General features: G+C 39.1%; 1 protein-coding gene across 1 annotated transcript; it reads right to left on the bottom strand.

Moving 5' to 3' along the window:
* Positions 1 to 513: 513 nt before the first annotated feature.
* On the bottom strand, positions 514 to 22,587 carry LOC130414646 (transcriptional enhancer factor TEF-3-like; the record flags this gene model as incomplete). The annotated part of the gene is made up of 12 exons (XM_056740662.1): positions 514 to 1,218; positions 2,532 to 2,684; positions 2,919 to 3,059; positions 5,911 to 6,084; positions 6,156 to 6,286; positions 6,379 to 6,440; positions 6,592 to 6,635; positions 6,728 to 6,862; positions 8,495 to 8,557; positions 11,259 to 11,323; positions 17,210 to 17,512; positions 22,446 to 22,587. Coding segments are annotated over 12 exons (1,527 nt in total), but the record flags the coding sequence as incomplete, so codon positions are not given.
* Between the last annotated feature and the right edge of the window lie 1,015 nt (positions 22,588 to 23,602).

Raw genomic sequence — 23,602 nt, forward strand, 5'->3', positions numbered from 1 at the left:
GAAAAATTAGGACAACAAAACAAATCTTTAAGATGAGGAGATCAAAAGTTCATTCACACAAATGAGTGTGTTGAGTACAGTAAATGAATAGTAAAAGAGAGAGAGATAAACTACTGGTATTATTCTGTCTTTTCTGCTTCTGTGAAAGTCTTTGTGATCTTTGTTTTGGCTGCTGTGTACTAAAAGTGAGCAGCAGATCTCAGAGGAGCTCCGGTTCAAGCATCACTTCACCAGAACCATTAACTGGATTTCATTACAGATCTTCTGGGTACACGCTAAAAATAAAACAACAGAATTGCTTTTGTCTTTCTTTTACTTGAACCAAAAGCTTGACATTGATTCTATGACATTCACGTGTCTCAGGTCAGAGTGTTATTCAGGCACATGAAGCATTAGATTGAATGACCTCAGTTCTCATCACGACTTCTTATATGTTTAAATTGTAACCATGTCAAACTTTATTTTGGCTGATGTCATTTTCTTTGGGTTCAGGAAGTCCACAAAACACGCACATAATGTACAACACACACACATTTTATTCCATATATCAAACTGTTATCTGACATGTTGAGTTTTTAAGGGATCTTAAAAGATCTAAAGATCACAGTTTTATATCCACTATCGTGGAGTATTTCCAGTAAGTCATCACAAGCTCGTTGCAGGTTAGACAGTTTTAAATCGAGTGGATTACGTTTTTCAACATTCAAGAATACGCTGATAAATACAATGTGGTAAATCTATATGGGAAAAACATCACGAAACATCCAGTGCTCGAGTCTGCTGCTTAAACTTCATCTTCAGTCACCAGAACAGAGTCTGTTACAGTCAGATTTTCTTCAAACACTTTGGGCTAAAATGAACTGAAATGGAAAAAAATGTTTTCATGCATCATCCCACTAATAAAGTTTGCATTATACAAAACATAAATTCAACATTCGTGTGTTGTGATTCCAGAACATTCCAGTAGCGCGGACGTGTCTCCTCGTGTCTCTGACCAGTACTGCGTCTGTCCCGCACGGTCTCTGACCACTGAAGACCCGCAGACAGACAGCCAGAGGGGGGCGCTGTTGTGTTGAATATATGACCACACAGAAGGGTCTGATCTTAGTCTTTCACCAGTCTGTAGATGTGATGTTGAGCTCCATGTTCACTGGTCGAGACTTCAAACACGTAAGCGATGCATAGTAACGTTTCTAATGTGTCTCTGTTGGTTACAACCTGAAAGAAAAGAGAGAACGTCAACCAACAACAGCGATGTGCGTTTAAGTTATTACAGTTAGCCTGAAATCTATCATCATTTATGCTCCCTCGTGTGAGTCTTTCTTCAGTGGAACTCAAACGAAGATATTTTGAGAAATGTCTCAGTTGTTTCGTTTTCATATAGAAGTCAATGGAGTTTGGTTATTTACGTTCTTCAAAATGTCTTCTTTTGTGTTCTCTACACAAATACGTGTAATAACTAAGTGCTCTTCAAATGTATTTTAGTAAGCATCAGTTTAGTATCCTAGTACCAATGTAGTAGTATACTTCCTTTACTTGGGACTAAATTTGCCCTAAAATTTGCCTAAATTTAGGTATTCTTTAAGTGTGCCAGTAGTAGCAAACCTCGAGGTTATCTAATTTTTTTACTTTTTCTAAATATATGTAGAAATATGACAATGAAAGTGAATAAGAACTTTGCAGTATTTAAGGTCTGAAAAAATACAGGGCATTTTTTCTGTTATTTTCACCTGTTTCTTCAGTTTTTATTTTCTGAAAATAAATGCAATTTGTGGAAAAAAATTTACAGAATGAAGGAAAAATGGTAATTTTACCTAAACACATACCTAGAAATATACAATAAAATAACTGAAAGTATCCATAATAAAAGTTTGTGTTTCTGTGCATTATAATTTTGTATTTATAAACACATACACATATACATTTATTTAAGAAAAATTAAATATATAAAAATGAATAAACATTTATATGTAATTTTAACTATTGATAAATATAAATAAATACATTAAATGTTTCCTAAATATGTATACATGTGAATGTTTTTATAAATACTAAATGAAAATGCACAGAACACAGATATATATTATGTGAACACAAACTTTTATTATGGATGCGATTAATCGCGATTAATCATTTGACAGCGCTAAGAATAATACAAATTTTCAGAGGTTATATTCCATGTGTTTGCGTCATTCATAGTAAATGAGTGGACGTGATGTGAATCAGATCATTGACCGTCTGCTTCAGTCTGTCTTGGGTGAGAGTGTCTATTGTCTCGGGGTCTCAGCACGAGGGCGGCGTCCCACACAGTGGTCACCAGTGTTCTGGACCAGAGTTCTGTTGTCACTGACGCACTGTTGCCATGACTACAGCCTCATTTAGATTTCCTCAATAGTTGAGTGATAACCGGCCGCAGACTTTTACACATTAAACTAAATCCACAGTAACTGCTTAAGTGAAGGAATCATCATGATTCTGTGACATCAGCAACATCCAGACCACATTTGAGACTTTGCACATTCTGGATTTACCTGCAGGATGGTGAAGTTTTCGAGGACGCTGTTCATCATGTATTTCTCCGGCAGATGTTTGAGTTTGTGGATGAAGTTGATCATGTATTCGCACAGCGGCGAGCGATGGATCCTGAACACATATCTGCCATTCTCGAAGCGCGCGTACTCCGTCTGCACGACAGATCAAATGAGCTCACACCGAACACCAGGCAAACATACACGCAAAACAGAATTACCATGACATGATGTCACGATCTGTTTGCATAGGACGATGATTCGTCCCGTCAATTTATGGCACTAATGCAATTCAAGCTGACGTTTTATAACAATCGGACGGACTTATGTCGCCCATAAGATGTTTATGGTGTAAATAAGTTGTGACATGAAATGATAATGGTGTCTCACCTCGACCTTTTCCACCACCTGTTTCCCGAACGAGCAGACTTTAGTGGAGGAGGTGATGATCATATTTTCAGCGCTCTCGTACTGACTCGACACGCCGTAGAAGAAACCGCTGTCGTCCTGAAGGTTGATGCTGAGGTCAGCCTGCAGAACAACACAACAATTAATCGTGACACAAGATGTGTGTTTTGATCCTCGGACAAACAAAATAAGCCCAAATGGTTCCTAAAAGAATCATTCCTTTCATACCCTTTTTAAGTCAGTTGAACACAAACAACTAAATACAGAAAGGTTGTGTGGATGTTAAGGTTGTGTGATTTGTGTTTGTGTCGACGTGATTAAATATTTATGTTGCGCTCGACAAAACCATCAGACAAAAAATCTGATCACAAATGTTTCACGAACATCCAGCGAACGAAAGTGGATCCTCACATCCCACAATTCAAAGCACAGCTGACGTAGAACTTGTTCACCTTTCCCCCTCTTCTCTCGTCCTCATAACGCTTCCTCTCTCCACCTTTATCTCCAAGCCTTCTTCTTTTTATTCCCTCGTTCGTCTTCATTTCTCCTCAGAATCGACACCCTCTCGTGCGCTCTCTCTCTCTCTGCGAGGGGAATTCATCTAATTACAATCAAGTGGCCGGCGCGCAGGAAATCGCATTACGGCGTCCGGTAGCCTGTGTAACAATTTAGCACGCGCGCCTCAAATCCGATTCCGAGCGCACTTCAAAAGCGCGGGCCAATCCGTATGGACAGGGCCGCGAGCCCCGCGCGAGACGGTGGCTGGAAATTTAATCTAGAATGCCATAGCTTTGCAGAACACCCCAGCGGGCCTGTCAACGTCTCCATGGCGACCCGAGCCCGAGGACGCTTAAGTCAAGAGCTGCACTTATGAGAAGGCCGCTGATGCGCGTGTTGTGTTTTTATAGCGACATTCTTAATGGACTTAATATATCTAATGTTTCTTTATAGCCTTCTGTATGAGGTCCAGACACCAGGAAAGCCCCGGGCTTGGATTAAAACCTTCTTCAATGAACGATCGGAGGGTTGCGGGATTGTCGACATATCAGAATTTTTCTGCCCGTTATCAACACCTGTGAAACTCATTCACTATTACCGGTTTTAATTCCGCGGCACAAACAAATGTGCGGTTGAACAAGATCTCTTCACTTCTTATACTGGAGGATATCGTGGGTTTGAATTTGAACATGAAACACTATGCTGATCACAATAGTCTAACTGTTAAAGTCCCCGTGAACCGGAAGTTGCGATCGTTTTTACTTCCGTATTCTGATGCATTTCCGAATGAAAGGGAATTTCAAAGGAAAATATTTGAGGGCGTGGCTTGCGTTTTTACTGCGAATTGATTGGATGTGTAAAAACAGCCGTTGCATTTTGAAAGGAAACTGGCAGCAGACTGACAGTTGAAGGGGAGGAGTTAACAGATGCTCCGCCCAAGCAGTCTAATTTACGTCATTTCAGGAAGGAAGTGCATTTTCAGATTATGATGCTACATTAATTTTTTTAAGTAATTACCCACATTGATAAACTATTTATTGTAAACGCTGCCATATGTCATGAAAAAATAAGATTGTCATTTTTATTTCACTGGGACAATTTTTATTATAATATATGTAAACTGACAGTAATTGAAAACCGCCATTCTTTTATTTTCACTGTAAAGTTTTGTTCTCTTTTTAATGTAATGCCCGCTTTTACAGATGTCAAGAATAACAGAAAAAAGTTGTTTAAGCTCCATTGTTTCTAGAAACTTTTAACTCGGTTAAAAACTTTCAACAATTTAAATTCATTCTGTACACTCTTAGAAAAAAATGTCAAAGTGGAATCATAGAAAAATATATTTTTGTTTCTCCAAAGAAACTTTTGTGTTTTTTAAAGGAATCATATTTTTCTTACATTTTATTGTCTGTACACACTTACATTTGTACAGTAATATAATTACACTATTGAATATGTAATTAGTATCTAGTAATGGATTACTTTTTCAGAGTAAATTACCCAAACAGCTGCCGACTGCATAAATGGAAATGTCAGAAAATGTGCCATAGCACCCTTCTTGGCTGAATTGTTCTATAAAGATCCTTTAACACCTGAAGAATCTTTCTGACCGTTCAGACTTCAAGGAAGAATTTGGAGAAACAAAAATGGTCGTTCTGAATCTACAGCATCACTGAATCTTTTTTAAGAGCGTTTATACAACCAACTACAGATGAGAACACATATTTTAATCATAAAGTTCATTTCACATATGCTTCACACACTCTCTTTAAAGTGCTGTTGTGTTTAATAATGAATGTGTGACTTGTTTCATTAGCCGTAATTTGTTTTTTATTTTGTTAAATGTATTTTAAGATACAAATGTTTTGAATTCTCATTTATTGCATGTGCATGTGTTGGCCACTTTAGATGTGTGGCGCAATACCGTGTTGTGTTCAGCGGAAATGATGAACTTCTGATTCGGCGCGATGGACAAAAGAGAAGCGGATGCCTCGTGAGGCTCTGCTAATATTATTTTTATATCATTTTATGCTGCTGCTCCTGTCCGTGTGCGCCTGTCAATCAAACTACACACAATTCTCTGAAGCGCTCTGTCGCGGTTACTGTTTGGTTCATTTTCAGTCTCAATAAGCAAAAATTTTACTACTGACTATTGAACAATACTCAAGTCTCTCAATCTCTCTCGGCTGGTTCTATAAATAAAGAGATGCGTGAGGTTTCAGGGGTGGAACGGCACGAGGGACAGGTGCCCAAGCTCAGATTTCTCCAATGAAAGCCGTCATTGGGCCCAGCGAGACCACTAACATCCTTCAGTCCCTTCCTCTCAAAGCTTTGTTTGAAGGGTCACCGTGAGCAGTGTGTAGATTCACTGCCGCCAATAAACCATCTGCGTTCACCACACATCAAACACACCGTTCCAGACACTTTATCTGCGGATTAAAAGAGGTTTTCGTATGTGGAACATGCGTTCTCTTACCCAGAATTTGACGAGGAAGAAAGCGTTGGTGGGTCCTCTCTCAAACAGTTCCTTCAGCCCGCCTTTCTTCTCCGGGAACTTGTCGTAGATTTGTCGGATGTCAACAGCCTCTAAGAACGGGTCGCTGTATGTGGGGTTGGTCTGACCGATGTGTACGAACAGATGTTTGTTGACCTGCACGTGAAGATGTGAGAATGATGCACGAGTTCGGTCAGAAATAACATCAGACCTGTAGCTTGACTTACAGTCTCCGGGTCCTGAGGATGCTCCAGGAAGGCGGAGAACTCCAGCATGCGGAGTTGAGAGCTGGAGACGCTGCGACCGTGCCAGGGCGGCGCGCCGGAGGACATGGACAGACCTGTAGAGCTCTCATAACCTGAACAAGATGACGTTATTATAGATCGGAAAAAGACATCGTGTTTTGCACATTTCGTTCCATTTTGAACGCACATATTGAACCCAACGGACCTGTTATAGGCGGAGGGCCGGAGGCCTGCATGAGGAAATTGGGTTGTGAAAATGGCTTGATGCTGTTTGGAAAAAGAATCAGGAGTGTCATTTCAGTATAATCCACAAGTAATCCACACACTGTCAAATAAAAACATTGTTTTAAGTTTCACTCATTGATTTGTCAGCCGTACAGAGCGTTCATGTTTAATCTTTCGGTTACACAAAACCTACTCTTCTGGGCCGGAGGGTTGTCCCGCGAGAGCTCCGTGCCAAAACTGCAAAAACAAAGAGGTGGAATGAAAGAGTCTCTCTGAAAAGCACACACGAGTCAGCAGCTTGTAAGCGATGGATAAGTGGGTTGACTCACCCCAGCAGACGTGTGGTACGCCGGCCGCGAGAGCCCCTGCAGGGACATCTTATTCTGAAAGGCCGTGGCTGAGATGATCTGAGCTGAAGACATGCTGGACATGCTCTGGAGGACTTTATCTTTGGCTGCCTGGTCCTTTAACAAGAGAACAACATGAAGAACAGATGAAGTACTAATAGAGTTAAAGACTCCAGAAAAATAAATTTGTTTCATTTCAATACAACAGTAGTGAGCAGGACGTCTTCATTGTGTGTGTGTGTGTGTGTGTGTGTGTGTGTTTTCTGTGCGTATTTTTGTATGTGTGTGTATATGTGCCTGTGTGCGTATGTGTGTGTGTTGTGTGCGTGTGAGTGTTTGTGCATGCGTGTTTGTGCCTGTTTGTATGTGTGTGGGTAGTTGTGTGTGTCTGCATGTGTGTTTGTATGTGTATGTATGTGCGTGTGTGCAGGGGTTTATGTGTGTGTGCCCGCATGTGTGCATGTGTTTGTGTTTATGTGTGTAGGTGTGCGTGTCTGCATGTGTTAGTTTATGTGTGTATGTATATGCGTGCGTGTGTTTATATGTTTATATGTGTGCGTGCCTGCATCTGTACGTGTATGTAAGTGTGCATTTGTGTGTATGTGTGTGTTTATGTGTGCGTATGTATATGTGCGTTTGTGTTTATGTGTGTGTGTGTGCGTCTGAGTGTGTGTTTGTGCATGTGTGTGTGCATGTGTGTTTTTAAAAGCATGTGTGTGTTTGTGTCTTTGTGTATGTGTGCGTGTTTGTGTGTGTTGTGTGTGTTGGGGGGTTGTTCAGGAGGTCAGTGAGGTTTATGGCTTTGGCAGTGTTTGACTGGTGTTGACGTGTTGGCTTCTTCTCTCAGAGGTCAAAGGAAGAACTGAGCGCTTCGACATTATGAAACAGGAGACGACGCTTTGAAAAACCACAAACTCCTTTACAATATCTACAACATTTTAGTGGATATTTGTCAGTGGACTTCAAATACTGAGTGGTTTAAAAAAATAGAAAAATAGAAAACAGAAAATCTGACCGTGCATATCAAGGAGAACAATGAAAAAAGGTTTCTCTGCAATTACAAAAAACTATTCACAATACATGAGCAATGCATCATATGCATAAGAGAGAGACAGAGAGAGAGAGAGAGAGAGAGAGAGAGAAAAGAAGCTTGTTAAAGAAAAATCTACATTAATCACTTGTGTCACATTTCTCATGTCAATAGTATTGATACTTCTGATTTCTTTATAACTTTAGCGTAAGTGTGGAAGAATTATATACATTTATGGCGAGGTCACGGAAGCTCGAGCAACTGTTGTGTCCTTGAATCATGTCGGATCGGTGCATTCTTCAGACCTGAAGTGAAATACGGGTGTGCGTCCCTTACGCATCTCAGTTACACGCCCGCTTTTAAAAGGCCTGTCAGTGTTAACCGTGTGACCAGCGCTGCCCTCCGACAGCTGTGCCAAGATGGCCGCCGGCCAGCTGGTGAACCACGCCATACGATGAAAGACGGGCGGCCGCGAGGAGAAGGCTTGATATTACAGAGCCCTCGGCTAAGCTCTTACACAGTCGGAGGTCACGCGCTTTCTGATCATTAGCGACGCGCTGAAAGTGATGGATAGTGTGGCGTGTTTTTTCCGTTCATTTTTATTTACTGGGATGAATGAAACGAGGGAGAATTTGGATCTCGGTGTGTAACGTCAACAAATGCTTCAGCGTTAATGGTGTTAATTTGAGAACAGGTGAAGGCTTTATGAGAGCGGCTACCTTGAATTTCACCTGGATTTCACGAGCCTTCCGACGCGCCAGCACCTGAATGTGACTGGACACCTGTGGAAAACACAGAGAGATGTTAGACAAGATGATCCAGAGCTTTAAAAGACATCACAACCCATTAAAGAAGTTTAGTTTTAATGGTTTTAAAGGGATTTGTGTTGGTTTCAATGGAGACAATAATGGTGTCTAGTGGTATGTGATGGATTCTATTGGTGGGATGTTATAAAGAATGCACAAAACTCACTATAAAAGGGAAGTTTGTAATGGTTTTGATGGAATTTCTGTGATGGTTTCTATTGGGTTTCTATGTTTTTTTCTATGCCTCTGAATGACATCATCAAAATTCCTTTATGTACCCTGCTGAAAAAAAACAATCCATCAGACACCATTCCAGATTTTTTTTCAGCAGAGTACATAAAGGAATTTTATACTGGTTTTATATGGTTTGTGTATTGGGAACCATTAGAGTTTTTATTGTAATGGGTTGTGAGGTTCATCCCGGCTGAAGAAAAACATAGAAACCCAATAGAAACCATCACAGAAATTCTAATGGTTTCCGTAAAAATCCCATTATGAATCATTAGCTTTTTCCATTGAAACCATTACAAAATATATGTTTGTAGTTTGTTTTGGGGTATTATTCCAATAGGATTTAACATCCAACAAATATAATCCATCACACACCAGTAGAACCATTAAAGTGTCCTTTAAAACCATTCAGATCCCTTTAAACCCATTAAAACCATTATCATGGTTTCTACTGTTTTTTTTCAACAGGGATGTGAGTTTTGGGTCTTATTTTGGGTCTCATGTAAATGTAGATGTAAATTCAGTAAGATCGAATGGTGTCCTCTTTTATTCCCTCTTCCGCATTACCAGTATAGAGACCCCAACATACAATTCCCACCAGAACCACTAAAACCTTTACAATTGGTTTCTTTTCAAACAGAATCGAGAGGTCTATAAGTTCCTTTACTGTGTTCATGTGTGACCGTCTCACATTAAATTACAGGTAAGCAGCTTGTTTAGCGTTCGAGAGATGTTTATTGTTTATTAAAACAGCAACTCAGTATGTGACAAGTGCTGAATGACATCATCATATTAAATGCAGAAGGGAACGCTCTCCAATTGCAAATCCCACGTCAGCTTGTGATGTGGCCCTGCTGGAGAGGAGGGGACGAGACGGGAGGACAGCAGTTGTTTGTGGGTCTAATGAGGGAGTTTGAGAGAGGTGCTGAAGACACGCACCGATACGTGATCCACAGGACATAAATCTCACTGCTCAGCGTGAAGACCCCCAGAGGCCAAACATTTACACTCACTGAAAGTCTGAGTTTCAACAGGATGATTCTGAACCGTCTCATCCGGTCGGACATTTCTGATGCTGCTCATGAATAAGAGACTGAATGTAATCTTCTGGTTTATTAGCACATCTTAGTTGTGCATTAGTCAACCAATTCATCTACTCTACAGCATTTATTCATCTTAGGCGGGTTTCAAAGACAGGGTTTAGCCAGGACTAACCCATAGATAAATTAAGATATTTAAGCTATTTTTATAATAAATGCCCTAGTAAAAAGCATTACTGGTGTGCATCCTGAGACAAAACAATGGCGCTGACATACTTGTGATGTATTATGGCGAGTTATTTTCAGTTAAGATTGCTCAAACATTCATTTTAGTCTGGGATTAGCCTTAAACCTTGTCTGTGAAACCGGGCATTAAAGTCAATGTGAAGCAAAAGTTGCGAAAAGTTGCGATAGAAAACTTCCGTATTCTGATAGAGAAGGAATTTCAAAGGAAAACATTTTTTGGGCGTGGATGCGTTTTTCACTGCGATTTAACTGGATGATTAAAAACAGCCGTTGCATTTTGAAATGGAAATGGCAGCAGACTGACAGTTAAAGGGGAGGAGTTAATGGATCCTCCTGCGGGAGTCGCCTAATTTACATCATTTAAGATGGACAGTCATTTAAGGGAGGATGTGCGTTTTCAGATTTGAATTGAAGATTATGAGAGTACATGATATTTATTAAGAAATGACCCACATTGATAAACTATTTACAATAACGCTGCAATATTTCATGAAAAATAAGAATTGTCATTTATAATTTCACTGGGACTTTAATTCATTTTATTTCTATCTGAGATGTAACTACACTGTTTTTATTCTTATAGACATTTCTTTTTTTCATTAAAATGAATGTTAAATTGGATAAAAGCGTCTGCTTAATGACTAAATGTAAATATTAAAATGAGAGATGTTTGTATGGACCGTTTCATCGGACCCGCACACCAGGACTGAAGCTAACTTTATAACTGTATAATAATATAACTATTCATATTTAATTTAATTTATGTTAAAAATATTTTATTCTATAATAATTGTATTAAATAAACGATTTGAATTTTGTTGTATGTTCATTTTATTAAATAAGAAATTAGTTGAATTGGTCCTGTAGTTTTGACGCATTTAAACAGACCGTCTGGTACACTGAAATCTAGTGGTCGAGCTTGGTATCGCAGTCTAAATTCAAAATATTGGAGAGACAATTTTAGCATTCTAACTGTTCTTCTCGGTTTCTTTGGATTGTTATCAGAAATAATCCACAGGGACTAGATTGTTTGTGAATGTGTCCCGGAGGTTTGTTTATGTCGTCGCTTTGAAACCGTCTGTAGGTTGAATAACCTGACGGTACAGAAAACATTGTAGTTTTGAGATTGAGAAAGTTGGAATTGATGGAAATTTCTCCACCTGTTTTCTGGTCCGTGTCTTTCCAGTTCGTAGCTTGATGTAACGTGCAATTAACTCATTCCTTCCTGAAAAACAAACAATAAACAACATAAAGTGATCTCTTCAAACCAAAATGTGATGGTGTGTTATACCTAAATCATTTACAACATTATCATGTGTAGTTTTAACACAATATCGATCATCACTGTGATTAATATCACGATTTCTTACAGTATATTTTGGCACCTTTAATTGTCCAAATACAAAAGTCTGAGATTAAAAATCCACAACCACTTCATCTGATGCACATGTATTTATACACAGATTATTCACTCATTAAAAAAGATGCTTCGAAAGCTTCTTCCATGCCATAGAAGAACCTTTTGGTTCCATAAAGAACAGGTGACCTTTCGCAAAGGTTCTTTGTTGCGAACAAAGGTTCTTCAGATTTAAAAAAGTAAGAAAGAGATGCTTCTTTAAAAAACCTTTGACTGAATGATTCTTTGTGGAACCAAATTTGGTTCTTCGCATGAATATGTGGAGGTTGCATTGTATTTTCAGTTCTATTTTTATGATCATTTTATTTTACTTCTGGTCATTTCGGTACAAACGATCTCTTTGGCGTTGCACGGGTACCATTTTTGTCATGGCAATAAAGCACACTTACATAAAAAATACAAACAGAGAGCAGGAAAGAGAGCAGCATAACACTGAAATATATACAAAGTAATAGTAAAGTCATTCTCCTCCTTGCTGTTGTCAAGGTAACGGCGTTTACGGATGGCACGGGGACCTGAGATGGAGGGTGGGTGGATACGGGGGCATTTTTGTCAGCCAATAAAAGTGTATGGATTCAGTTCAAAGATGCCAAGCGTGTTTTAGGAGTGTCTCAACAGTACAGCGTGAGATGCACAGATTTTCCACAAATAAATCTTTGATCTATGATGATAATGACAGAGATCAGATTCTTCATGCATTAGAATCACACTCACCCGCCCTGACGAAACATTTGTGAAACTATTATATAGACTATTTTCAACAGTTCGTGTAAAGTCCTAACAGTTATTTGAGTTCTTTCATTGTTGGAAATACAATAAGCTGATTCGGTTATGTGCGATAGAAAGTATTAAAGATGATTTCATTGTGTGAATAGTGTTTTTAATATGTTTATCGCCTGCTGCAACTGCTCTGAATGTGCTCATAATCCTATAATCCTCACAGAAGTAGAAGCGTTTCTGAACGAGCTCTAGTGTTCACATTCAGATGTGACATGAGATCAATACTCTTGAGCGTTGACTTAAAATGCATGAAGACAAAAGTCGTCCGTTTGAAAAATAGAGTGAAAGATAGAAACAGAGAGAGAGAGTGAGTGTGTGAGAGAGCGAGAGAGAGAGAGATAGAGAAAGTGAGTAAAAGAGAGAGAAAAAAGAGTGATAGAGAGAATGAGAAAGAGGGAGTGTGTGAGAGAGAGAGAGAGAGAGAGAGAGAGAGAGGAGAGATAAAAAGAGTGAGAGATAGATAGAGCAAAAGATTGAGAGCGAGAGAGACAGAGAGAGAGAGAGAGAGAGAGAGAGAGAGAGAGAGAGAAAGAGAGGGGTCATTGTGTCCAAAGGGGCGGAGCTAAAGAGAGGTCATTCATATCAGCTCCACAAGAGTGAAAACTGAGCAGGACAGACAACCACAGTCACAGACACACGCACACAAACACACACATATGCAGGCACACAAACACACACACAAAAACACAGAGAGAGAGAAAAGAAATATACATAAAGACTGCCTTTTTAGTTTCTCTGTATATTTCTTGAATGTAAAAACAACAGGAAATTTCAAGGACACTTTATAATTTTATGTCTTTGTTTGTTTATGGTATAATTTGTATATGTATCTAATAGGACAGACAATAATACTCTGCTGTGTGTGAACACACAACAAATGTGTATTTAAACACACACACACACACACACACACTGCTGTCTGTGAGGAAATCTCACTGTGACTAGAGATCTAAATGTGCCCTTTGTTGACACGACTCGAAACCCACAGGACACCATATGCTGTCCAGATGTGCTCTCTCTCTCTCTCTCTCTCTCTCTCTCTGTACTGTATGTATGTCTCTTCTCTCAGTTTTTGCTGAATTGCTTCATATATGATATTTCATATCATGAGTCAGAGAAATCACTTTTTCATATCAAACTAAATGATGGATTATTTGAGAGTACTGTTGGTTTGTGTAAGGGTGTGCTTCAGGCCTGTGGTTACAGGTTGAAAATTTGACCTGCTCAGTTTAAAAACAATAGAAATTGATGGCGAGTTTCTAAACAAACAAGAGTGTGTGTTTGATTCTGTGTGTGTGTTTTAATAGCTATTAGCTAGGACTTCATGTGACCTTCATACAAAATGTCATTAAAACAAAAGTTTTCATAAAATTCCTGCGCGGGACAAATTGTCTAAAGCTGAAGAAACATCTCGGTGTGTGTTTGTGTGTTGTTTATTTGAGCTGAGCAGATACTGAAGAACTTACACATCAGGAATGAGAAGAATGTGAAGAGGAGGAGAGAGAGTGTGTGTGTTAGGGAGAGAGAGATTAAGAGAGAGAGAGAGAGAGAGAGAGGGGGTATGTGGGACGTAATAGATTTATGAGGTCAATTTGAGAGCTGCTGTACGTTTGTGTGACACCAACTTTATTTCATCCCTTCTCAGCCTCGGTATGTGTGTGTCTGTGCATGCATGTGTGTCTGTTTGTGTGTTTCTGTGCGTGTGTGTGTTTGTGTATGCTCGCATGCATGCTTGTCTGTCTGTGTTTGTGTGTGTGCGTGTGTGTGTGTGTTCTTCCCCATCAGAAATGCCCAAATGCCTGAAACAAGTGTGCATTGAGAGGTCATGACCTTACTGTGCCCTTAGTGAAAAAGAGCAAGAACAAGAGAACGAGTGAGCGAGAGAGAGAGAGAGAGAGAGAGAGAGAGAGGCCACAGTAAAGCAGACTGACTCATTAGAGCTCTCAGTGAAACTCTAACAGGACTGTGACAATTCAAACCTATGTGAAGGACCAGTTTAATTTTCCGTCTCTCTCTCTCTCACTCTCTCTCTCTCTCTGTGTGTGTGTGTTTGACATACGGCAGCTAATGAAGGAGTCAGTTCGTCTGAATACACCCACTGACTCCTGTGTGTCCGTATATTGCCCATGATGCACTGGATCGTTAAAGCATTAAGCTACTTGCTTATTTCTCTTTAGTATAAATAAACACTGGTATACAGTATATCAGTTCAAACTTTTATATTACTCAATATCTTTCTCAATATACACCTGTGTTGACTGTTCCAAGATGGCGGATACATTGATGTGTCTTAAGCCATCGAATGTGGCATCTTCATATACATACACGTACACCTACACAAATAAATCTAACAAAATGTGAAAACTGACTTTACAAGCTCATCTATCTAAAACTGTCATTGTGTTGTTCTGTTGTGAGTGTTTCGACTCCTGAACATAACTTCTGTTTTTAAAAAGAGTAACAGGTGGAGATTCGGTAAGCACTCATCTTGAGTTGGGATGCTTGGGAACCATTAAACCGTGTCAAATGTATTTCCTTTCAGTGTCTGTGTGTGATTTTACGGGTGCAGCGGGCGAACACATTACGGCACATCGACAATCAAAGCCAAGAGATGTTTTCTTTGGCAAAGCCTGTTGAATGTCAGCCCGCCGCACCAAACAGCAAAACAACTGATGTGACGCTGATACCCTGAATAATAACTCAAAGCCACCAATACTAAGGATTGTTTTACTCTCTAAATATCACTCGCTGAACGTCTGAAGGAATGTTCTGAACTTTCATGCACGGGTCAGAAGTGCATTGTGGGGATTGAGGTTATTTGCATGATTATGTGAAATGGTTGGCCAAACGCATCTGTTATGAATGAAGCTCTATCTGATCTCACTAAACACTGTTGGCTAGACGTTCACTAACAAAAATATGTTTCAGGAACGTTTGCTTTTATATATATTCCCGTTAAGTTATAAAATGTTTGAATGTTATAAATGATGATTGTTACACTAACAACAGGATGATGTTTAAGAACATGTGACAATGATATATAATGTTCTTTATCTAAGATTTCATAAAATGCTCTTTTGATGTTACTGCGAGAACATGTATTGATAACTTTGAGAAAACTTTAAGAGGACGTTTCAAAAGTCCTGTGTGGCTGTGCAAAGGTTTTTAAAGAATGTTATTGGCATGCTCTCCAAATAAAGGTTTTCTTAGCATTTTTGTCCAAGAGTATTTAAATAAAGAAACATATATCTTGCTTTTCTGAGAAAAAAAAACAAGATAAATAAAAGAATTAAAATAAAAAAGAATTAAAATTAAGTCAATTTCTGTCTAAATCATGTTGTTTAAAAACGTCTTGTTTTATGTAAAAATCATAAAAACTTAATTCAAGTTACATCGTATTTTAATGAACTTCATCGTAATTATTCATCGTAATTTAATACATTTTTCTCCTCCTGTTAAGCATAAGCATTTTTTTCAGTAAAACAAGAAGTAATATCTAATATCATTTTGCATGTCTGGTAAATGTTTTTTGATTTACTGTAAGAATTGTGTTACTTTTGTACTGGAAAACAAGACACAAATATAACGTTAGGAAATAATATTTCGCAGTGTGACAAAAAAGCAATTTGTTCCAAGTAAAGTAGTACAAGTCCTTTCTTTTGTAAAAAGAAAATGAGAGCAGAATTAAAGTGAAATGAAAAGATGGAATTAACAATTGTTCAAAAACTTTGACAAATTTAAAAACAGAATAAAGAACTATTGTATTAATGTAAGTCTCTCTCCCTCACTCTCTCTCTCTCACCCTGTGCTGTAAATCTGATTATGTCTGTGTGTTTGAGAGTGAAGCAGTTGGAGGTGAGCTGAAAGACAACACACACACACGCACGCAGACACACACACACACACACACACACAGAGACCTTCGGGGTCCACAGAAACAGGTGCACGTCGCACAACTCTCTCACCCCCCCTTTGTGTTTATTTGTCCCTCTTCATTGCACATGCTCAAAAGGGTAAATGTCCATTCTCGCATCGGGTTACACTGCCTTTGCCTTGAACCCCCGTGGCGTGCCATTCCGTTCGCACTCTGCCGCTCCCGAACTGCCACTCTACCCCGGCCCCGCCGACAGACCCACCCCGAATGCCCCCTACAAACCCCCTTTCCACCTGCTTCAACCCTCTACAGCCACATCGACATGAGCTTGATACGGTTTATCACAGCTGATCGAGACGCAGACGCGCGATGACAGACGCAACACATGCTCTCGCATCTTATTCGTCCCGCATCACGCCGCACCTGTGCAACATTACGTCATCTTATTCTTGAAGATGGACATTTATAGTAATAGACACACACACACACACACACACATGAACTTGAATATTTATAGTAAGGGTTGCATACACAGGCTAGACCAAGAATGAAAAATTATAGATGATCTCGTTAATATTTAAATGATGTTTCCTGGACATCGTTAATGAAGAGCCAATGGAAACTTCTGCTGAAGTCTCATCTGCGTCTCAGATATTTTTTTGCAGAAAAAAATCAGAAATGTGTCGAGAAAAGTTGGAGAAGACAACTGAGCTCAGATTTGTCTCGTCTGCAATCAATATTATTGAAGATCTCAATATTAACATTTCTCATCACATTTATTTAAATCCAGATCATTTCACGTCCACAATCTACATTAATTTACACCTCCAGACTCTTCATGTGTTTCAACAATTACACACATTTCAGGAGACTAGTTTGACACCTCAATGAGACACAACTGAGAACTCTGTCGAATCTCCTGAGCTAAAAAAGAGCAACCTGTGAGCAACAACATCTTCCTCTGACTGGGGAGCGTTCAGGGAAACCTGTCTGAGACTGCTGGACACGAGAGGCAGAGAGGTGAAATGGGAGGGGCTTACCGTACATCTTGCCCTCATCTGATAGGATGATCTTGCGTCGGCCGCAGGGCGGATAGATGGCCAGCGCTTCCTGAAAGCTCTGCTCGATGTCTGGACTCCACACGCCCTCGGCATCGCTCTCCAGAGGTTTGTCCAATTCCTCGCTCAGATCTTCACTAGCACCCCCTGGAGAGGGCGCTGATACCCAATCGGACGACAGGGTGATGGCGAGAGAGAGCGCAAAACGCCCTGGAGACACGGGTGGTGGGAGGCGCAGGATGGGTAGATGAGATGACTGGTGAGAACTGGAGACGGTGGAAGAACCTGCAGAGAGAAAAGACAGGTCTTTCTCCTGCACACCCGCAGATACAAACTACTGCCCTGATCTCTTATAAACAATTATAAATGATGTATATTTCAGTTAACTTGGTTTTTACATGAAACTGGGAGCAGACTGACAGTTGAAGGGGAGGAGTTAACGGATGCCCCGCCCCAGCCATCTAATTTACATCATTTGAGATGGATAGTCATTTCAGAGCGGAAGTGCGTTTTCAGATTTTAACTAAAGATTATGAGGGTACGTGAATTTTAAGAAGAAAATGGCATTGAGAAGCTATTTACTATTAACGCTGCAATATTTCATGAAAAAATAAGAATTGACATTTTTAATTTCACTGGGACTTTAACTTTAAGAGAACTTTTGGAGAAAGTTAGCCAGAGTTCTGCGAATGTTCTCCGCATGCAATTACATCACGACGAGTGCCATGAAGAGCTTTAAGTGGAGTGAGAGATCCAGGTGATCAATGTGCGGTTCCAGGCGAGGTAACATCATCGTGTGAATGAAACAGCCTCCAGACGTCAGCAGAGGATCATGGGAGAGGACCCCAGACTCCATAATCCTACTTGGAATAAGCGTCTTGGTTCACATTAGGAGTGAAACACCGTCTGTCACCATGAAAACATCGTCCTGCAGCCAGACGGGTTATTTTATGATGTCTCGAATCGATCTGAGCACGTCTCCAACAAAACACTTTGAACTTTACATTAATATAAGCGACATTAAACATGAATTTAAGCTTTGCCATTCATCAATGTGTTATTTTAAGATGGAATGCACAACCAACAGGTTTTTTAATAACAGGACCAGATTTTGAGAATCTGTGTTTGTGCGCACGTGCGTGCGTGTGTGTGTGTGTATGTGTGTGTGTGTGTATGTGTGTGTATGTGCGTGTGTGTGTGCGTGTGTGTGTGTGTGTGTACGTGTGTGTGTAGGAAATTAGTAGTTGCTGAGCAACGCTGTGTCATAGTAACATCTGACTCAATCTAACCATTTCCTTTTCAGCGATGCTACACAAACTTCCCGTACAAAACTCTTTGACACACACCCACACAAGCATGTGCCCACACTGACCATTCTTAAAGTCCTTGAATGTAACAGATGTTTGGTACAAAACTTTCTTTTAAAGACACAATATATCACAAACGGCACAAATTTTAAACACATTTGTGAGAAATATGAGATATAACTGTGCGTGTGTCAATAAATCTGATGCACAAACACACAAACACTTAAACTGTTACAGAAACCAACACTTCAACTGTACAATTCATGTAAACTCAACCCGACAGAAGTGTAAAAGTAATACAAATACTGTTGAGAGACGAAAAGAAACTCTCTCGTCCTCTCAGACGACTGTTACAGAAACACACACACACATACGCACAACTCACAGCTGTTTCTATGGTTAATCATTGGAGCACAACACACACATTCATACAAACGCACGCGCACTTTTATAAACATATTAGAAACACATTGACATTGAAACACTTACATACAGAACAAACACACAACATCACAACACACGAACACGCATTTAAACACAATAACATGTACGTCTGGGTAAAATCTGTATTAACGTGGATATGTCGCGGTCACATTCACACACACATATTCAGTGTATTTGTGTGTTATGGTGTGTGTTTATTCTTTAAGTAATAACAGTGAAGTGTTTGGTCCGTCAGCTCTGATAAAGAGTTTGTGACATGCGGCGAGCGTCTCGTCTCTAATCACAGCGTGTTAATGTGATAATAGCAGTAAAACAACATCACCGCCTTCAAGGTTATAAACATCTCTAACCACGCAGACATACAGTAATCCTAATATAACATGATGGTTTGAACGATGATCTGTTACAGAATTATTAGAATAGACCAAAAGTAACACAATGTTTCTATCAAATGTTTTAGGAAACGTCATTGTGATGTCTGTACTTAAATGAGAATGAGTCAGGATGTTAGGCCACAGACGCCACAGACGCCACAGCGCTCCTGAGGTTCAGTTCTGCTGGTATGTGTTCAGGAAGTGAGTTAGTAAATCCTCAGAGAAATGTTAAACAGTAACAAGCCGTGACTTAATACAATATTCTCATCTACAGGACATGCAAGATGTTATCAGTCACAAAATTATAACATATGACTTCAGTTTGTTTTTGCAAACACATGCTGTAGTAAAATAATAAGAAAATAAAACATGGTAAAGTCATGTCACCTTTTTAAAAATCACGCACATTATTTCTGTGTGTGACACACATATTATTAAAACTTGTGTGCTTGTATATGAAGCATTTTAATCCAGGATTAACTGGAAGAAACTTGCTGTGTGTGCGTTTATAAGTGTTATTTTGTGTGTGTGTGTGTGTGTGTGTGCTTGTCTGTTCACCTGGTAAACCCTAGGGTATGGGGACAAAATGTCCACATTGTTTGGTCTTCATGAGGAAACAAGCATATAAATCAAACAGAATTAACTTTTTTCGAAAATCTAAAAGAGCCGAAAGTTTTGTGTGATTGTTAGGTTTAGGGGGTTAGGGAACGTAATATACATTTTGTACAGTATAAAAACCATTGTGTCTATTGAATTTCCCCATAAAACATGGAAGCCCGACATGCATGTGTGTGTTAGTTTGTGCGTATGTCTGTGTGTTTGTGTGTATGTGTGTCGATGTGTGTGTTAGTTTGTGTGTGCGTGTCTGTGTGCGTGTGTAAGTATATGTGTGTAAATTTGAGTGTGTGTGTGTGTGTGTGCGCGTGCGTGTGTGCGTTCGCACCTCGATTTAAATGGTACACAAAACACACTGACCAAAAGACACATATACACGTGAACACACACACAATCAATATCCTTGAAACTTCTTTGAAGGAAAATCACAATCAAACTTTCGCTGTTATACTTCAAATTCTCCTAGAAAGCAATCAATATGGATCACAACACCTATGGCCGAGCTTTTGTTCGCTCTCAGAATTGCTTGGACTTCTTTCACCCGCACAATGGTTTCTTTTCCTAGCCTTGTTAATACTCAGTGAGATCAAAATATTAAAGAAAAAGAAAAACCAAACTGACAGCACATTTCTCCATCACACTCAACTACAATAAGAGTATAGACACTGACAGAACACAACAGATCTGAAAGTGAAAGTGTTTTTATAAGCATTTTATTTACAGAAACACGTGGAACTATCATAAAGTCCAGCAGACAGACCTGAACAGGTGTGCACCGGCTTCATTCCACCTGTTGTGTTCTGCAGAATGTTCTGTCCCGCAAACAAACGGCCCAGATTGAGATCTCAACACTCTTCCCTAAAGATTCTTTGTCAGGCTGTATAATTCCTTAAAACAGGGGTTTTCAATCTGGGGTCCGGGGACCCCCAGGGGCCTCCAGAAGGTTGCAAGGGGTCCCCCAGAAAAATAATAAAAAATCCACAGTGTTTATCTGCTTTTTTTGCTATTGATAGTTTCAAGAATTGTTTATATTTGAATCTTGAATCTGAGTTTCTCTCACTATAGTTTCTTTTTCGGACTTGAAGTGAAATTGTTGCAGACTATTTAGGTTTAGAAACAATGTGTTGTCTTTATAATATCCTACCCTTAATATTTATATAACACATGTTAAACGTTTCTTTACACAGAAAAAATATATATTAAAGAAATGTGAGGGGTCCCTCACAAAAGGTTCATCATATTTGGGGGTCCTCGGCATGATTAAGTTTGAAAACCCCTGTCTTAAGAACCTTTAACATCTACAGATGATTTCTGTTGCACACAAAAGATTATTTGTAGTGAAATAGCTTCAGTTTATTTAGTATTTATTTAGTTTAAGAGTGTATCAGAATCTCGTAAACATTCTCTCAGACAATCGTACATGTGATAACTCAGAAACGCTAAACAATAAAACACAAATAAAAATAAGACCTTTAAGACTTAAAATACGGTAAAGTAAAAATAGGTAACACTGTTCTTGAATCATGTGTGTTTAATGCATTATAAAGAGTTATTAAAGTGTAAAATGCATTAAAATTCTTCATAATGTGTGTTGTAATGCATTATATGTAGTTGTAAAGAAGTATTTAAGTAACCAATTTAAAATGTGTAGTGTAACAATGAATTGTATGTGTGTAATGTTTTAACTGTAATAACAATTATTTAAAATTACAATGCATTAAAATGTGTATTACAATGCTTTAAACTACTTTTATAATGCATTTTACATACATGCTTCAAGGAAAACCTTTTTATGTGATAAAGACATCATTTTTACTATGTAACGTACAGTAAACAATATGATTCAATAAATTAATATTAGTTAGCCAGCGGACATAATTTAAAAATGAAAATAAATGTTTACAGCATTTACATAAGACAAACACGATTGTTCAGTGTTGCTGTTTCTGTTGACGGATCTTCTGAATTAATTGTATGCTCTCAATGTTGACATTTAAAAATAGAAATTAACATTAAGATCGATAAATGCTGTATAGAAGTATTGTTTATTGTTTGTTAACTACAGGAACCGTATATTTACAGTCAGTCATATATTTAGTGATTTAGCGTCGCTGCTAATAAAACAATCCAACAAGTTTTAAATACACATTTTAAAGTGTAACGTCTGTTTATTTATTATATTCACTTTCTCGCGTGACAGTGACGTGAACTTTCTCCGAAGTTTCCGGCCGGAATAAAGAACGCGGGAATTCGGTGAAAAATTCCAACGATCCCAAATATTCCAAATATTTCATTGTTACATCACAACATTTCGTGTAGCGACTGAAACGAGCTCGTGCTGAACTGCACTGAAGTGAGCGACGGTCGGTCAGAAAACATGTAAGTTTCTGTGTTCACGACACCGACTTTTACTTTAAACAAAATAATCAACAAACACCTGACAAGCGCTGGAATTAAAATAATAAATAAAACACTTACCCGCGTGAGAGAGAGAGAGAGAGAGAGAGAGCTGAGGTAACTGAAGGTGTTTGGGGGTAAATCTCTGCTGAGTGACTGGAAGTGTTGGGAAAGCTGGAATTTCAGGAATTGGCTGCAGTATAACGCGAAGAGCAGGAGAAAGAGAGAGAGAGAGAGAGAGAGACACAGAGAGAGAGAGAGAGAGAGAGAGAGAGAGAGAGAGAGAGTCACACAGAGAGAGAGAGAGAGAGAGAGAGAGAGAGTCACAGAGAGAGAGAGAGAGAGAGAGAGAGAGTCACACAGAGAGAGAGAGAGAGAGAGAGAGAGAGACACAGAGAGAGAGAGAGAGAGAGAGAGAGAGAGAGAGAGTCACACAGAGAGAGAGAGAGAGAGAGAGAGAGAGAGAGAGTCACACAGAGAGAGAGAGAGAGAGAGAGAGAGAGAGAGAGAGTCACACAGAGAGAGAGAGAGAGAGAGAGAGAGAGAGAGAGAGAGAGAGAGAGAGAGAGAGTCACACAGAGAGAGAGAGAGGAGGGTCCGGGGTCCGAAGAGGAAAAAGGAAATAAGATTCATATCCAGAAAGAGATTCTGATTGACAATAACAGACACTGACTCCAGTTTTGTGTTACTGACGGAGTTAAAGCACACACAACCGCATTACACAATAAGCGGTTTAAACACAATGAAAGATTAGCAAAAATCTATATTTCATAACTTCAGTTCTTTTTTTCTACGTGTTTAAGTAATGCGGCCTATTCGTCTGCATATTATACGACGTGCTTTCTGTAAAGTTGCTTTGCAAAACCACTACAATTGATTAGAATTACTCGTGTTTTACCAGCAATGTAACTGTGAGCTTAGGTTTGGAACTGTTTTTAAGATTAATTTTACAGCAATATGCGCTTCAAGAATAACATCGAATCGTGTCAAATTAAACATCGCTATCATATCAAACCCTCACAACGAGAAGTTATTAAACAGTTATAGCCGTTTATTTATTTCCTCATGCTCTGCTTCAGGTAAACAAACTTATCTTAAAATATGCAATGGCAATATGACTTTCATGACATCACACATAATTGTGTACATTGTGTTGACGATCAGTGTGTATCTGATATATAAAAAGCGTTCAACAGGTTGCGTGTTGTATTTTTTGCGCAGGTTTGGAGACCCCTACA

This window comes from Triplophysa dalaica, chromosome 24, assembly GCF_015846415.1.
Source record: "Triplophysa dalaica isolate WHDGS20190420 chromosome 24, ASM1584641v1, whole genome shotgun sequence".
In the NCBI taxonomy this organism is placed as follows: domain Eukaryota; kingdom Metazoa; phylum Chordata; class Actinopteri; order Cypriniformes; family Nemacheilidae; genus Triplophysa; species Triplophysa dalaica.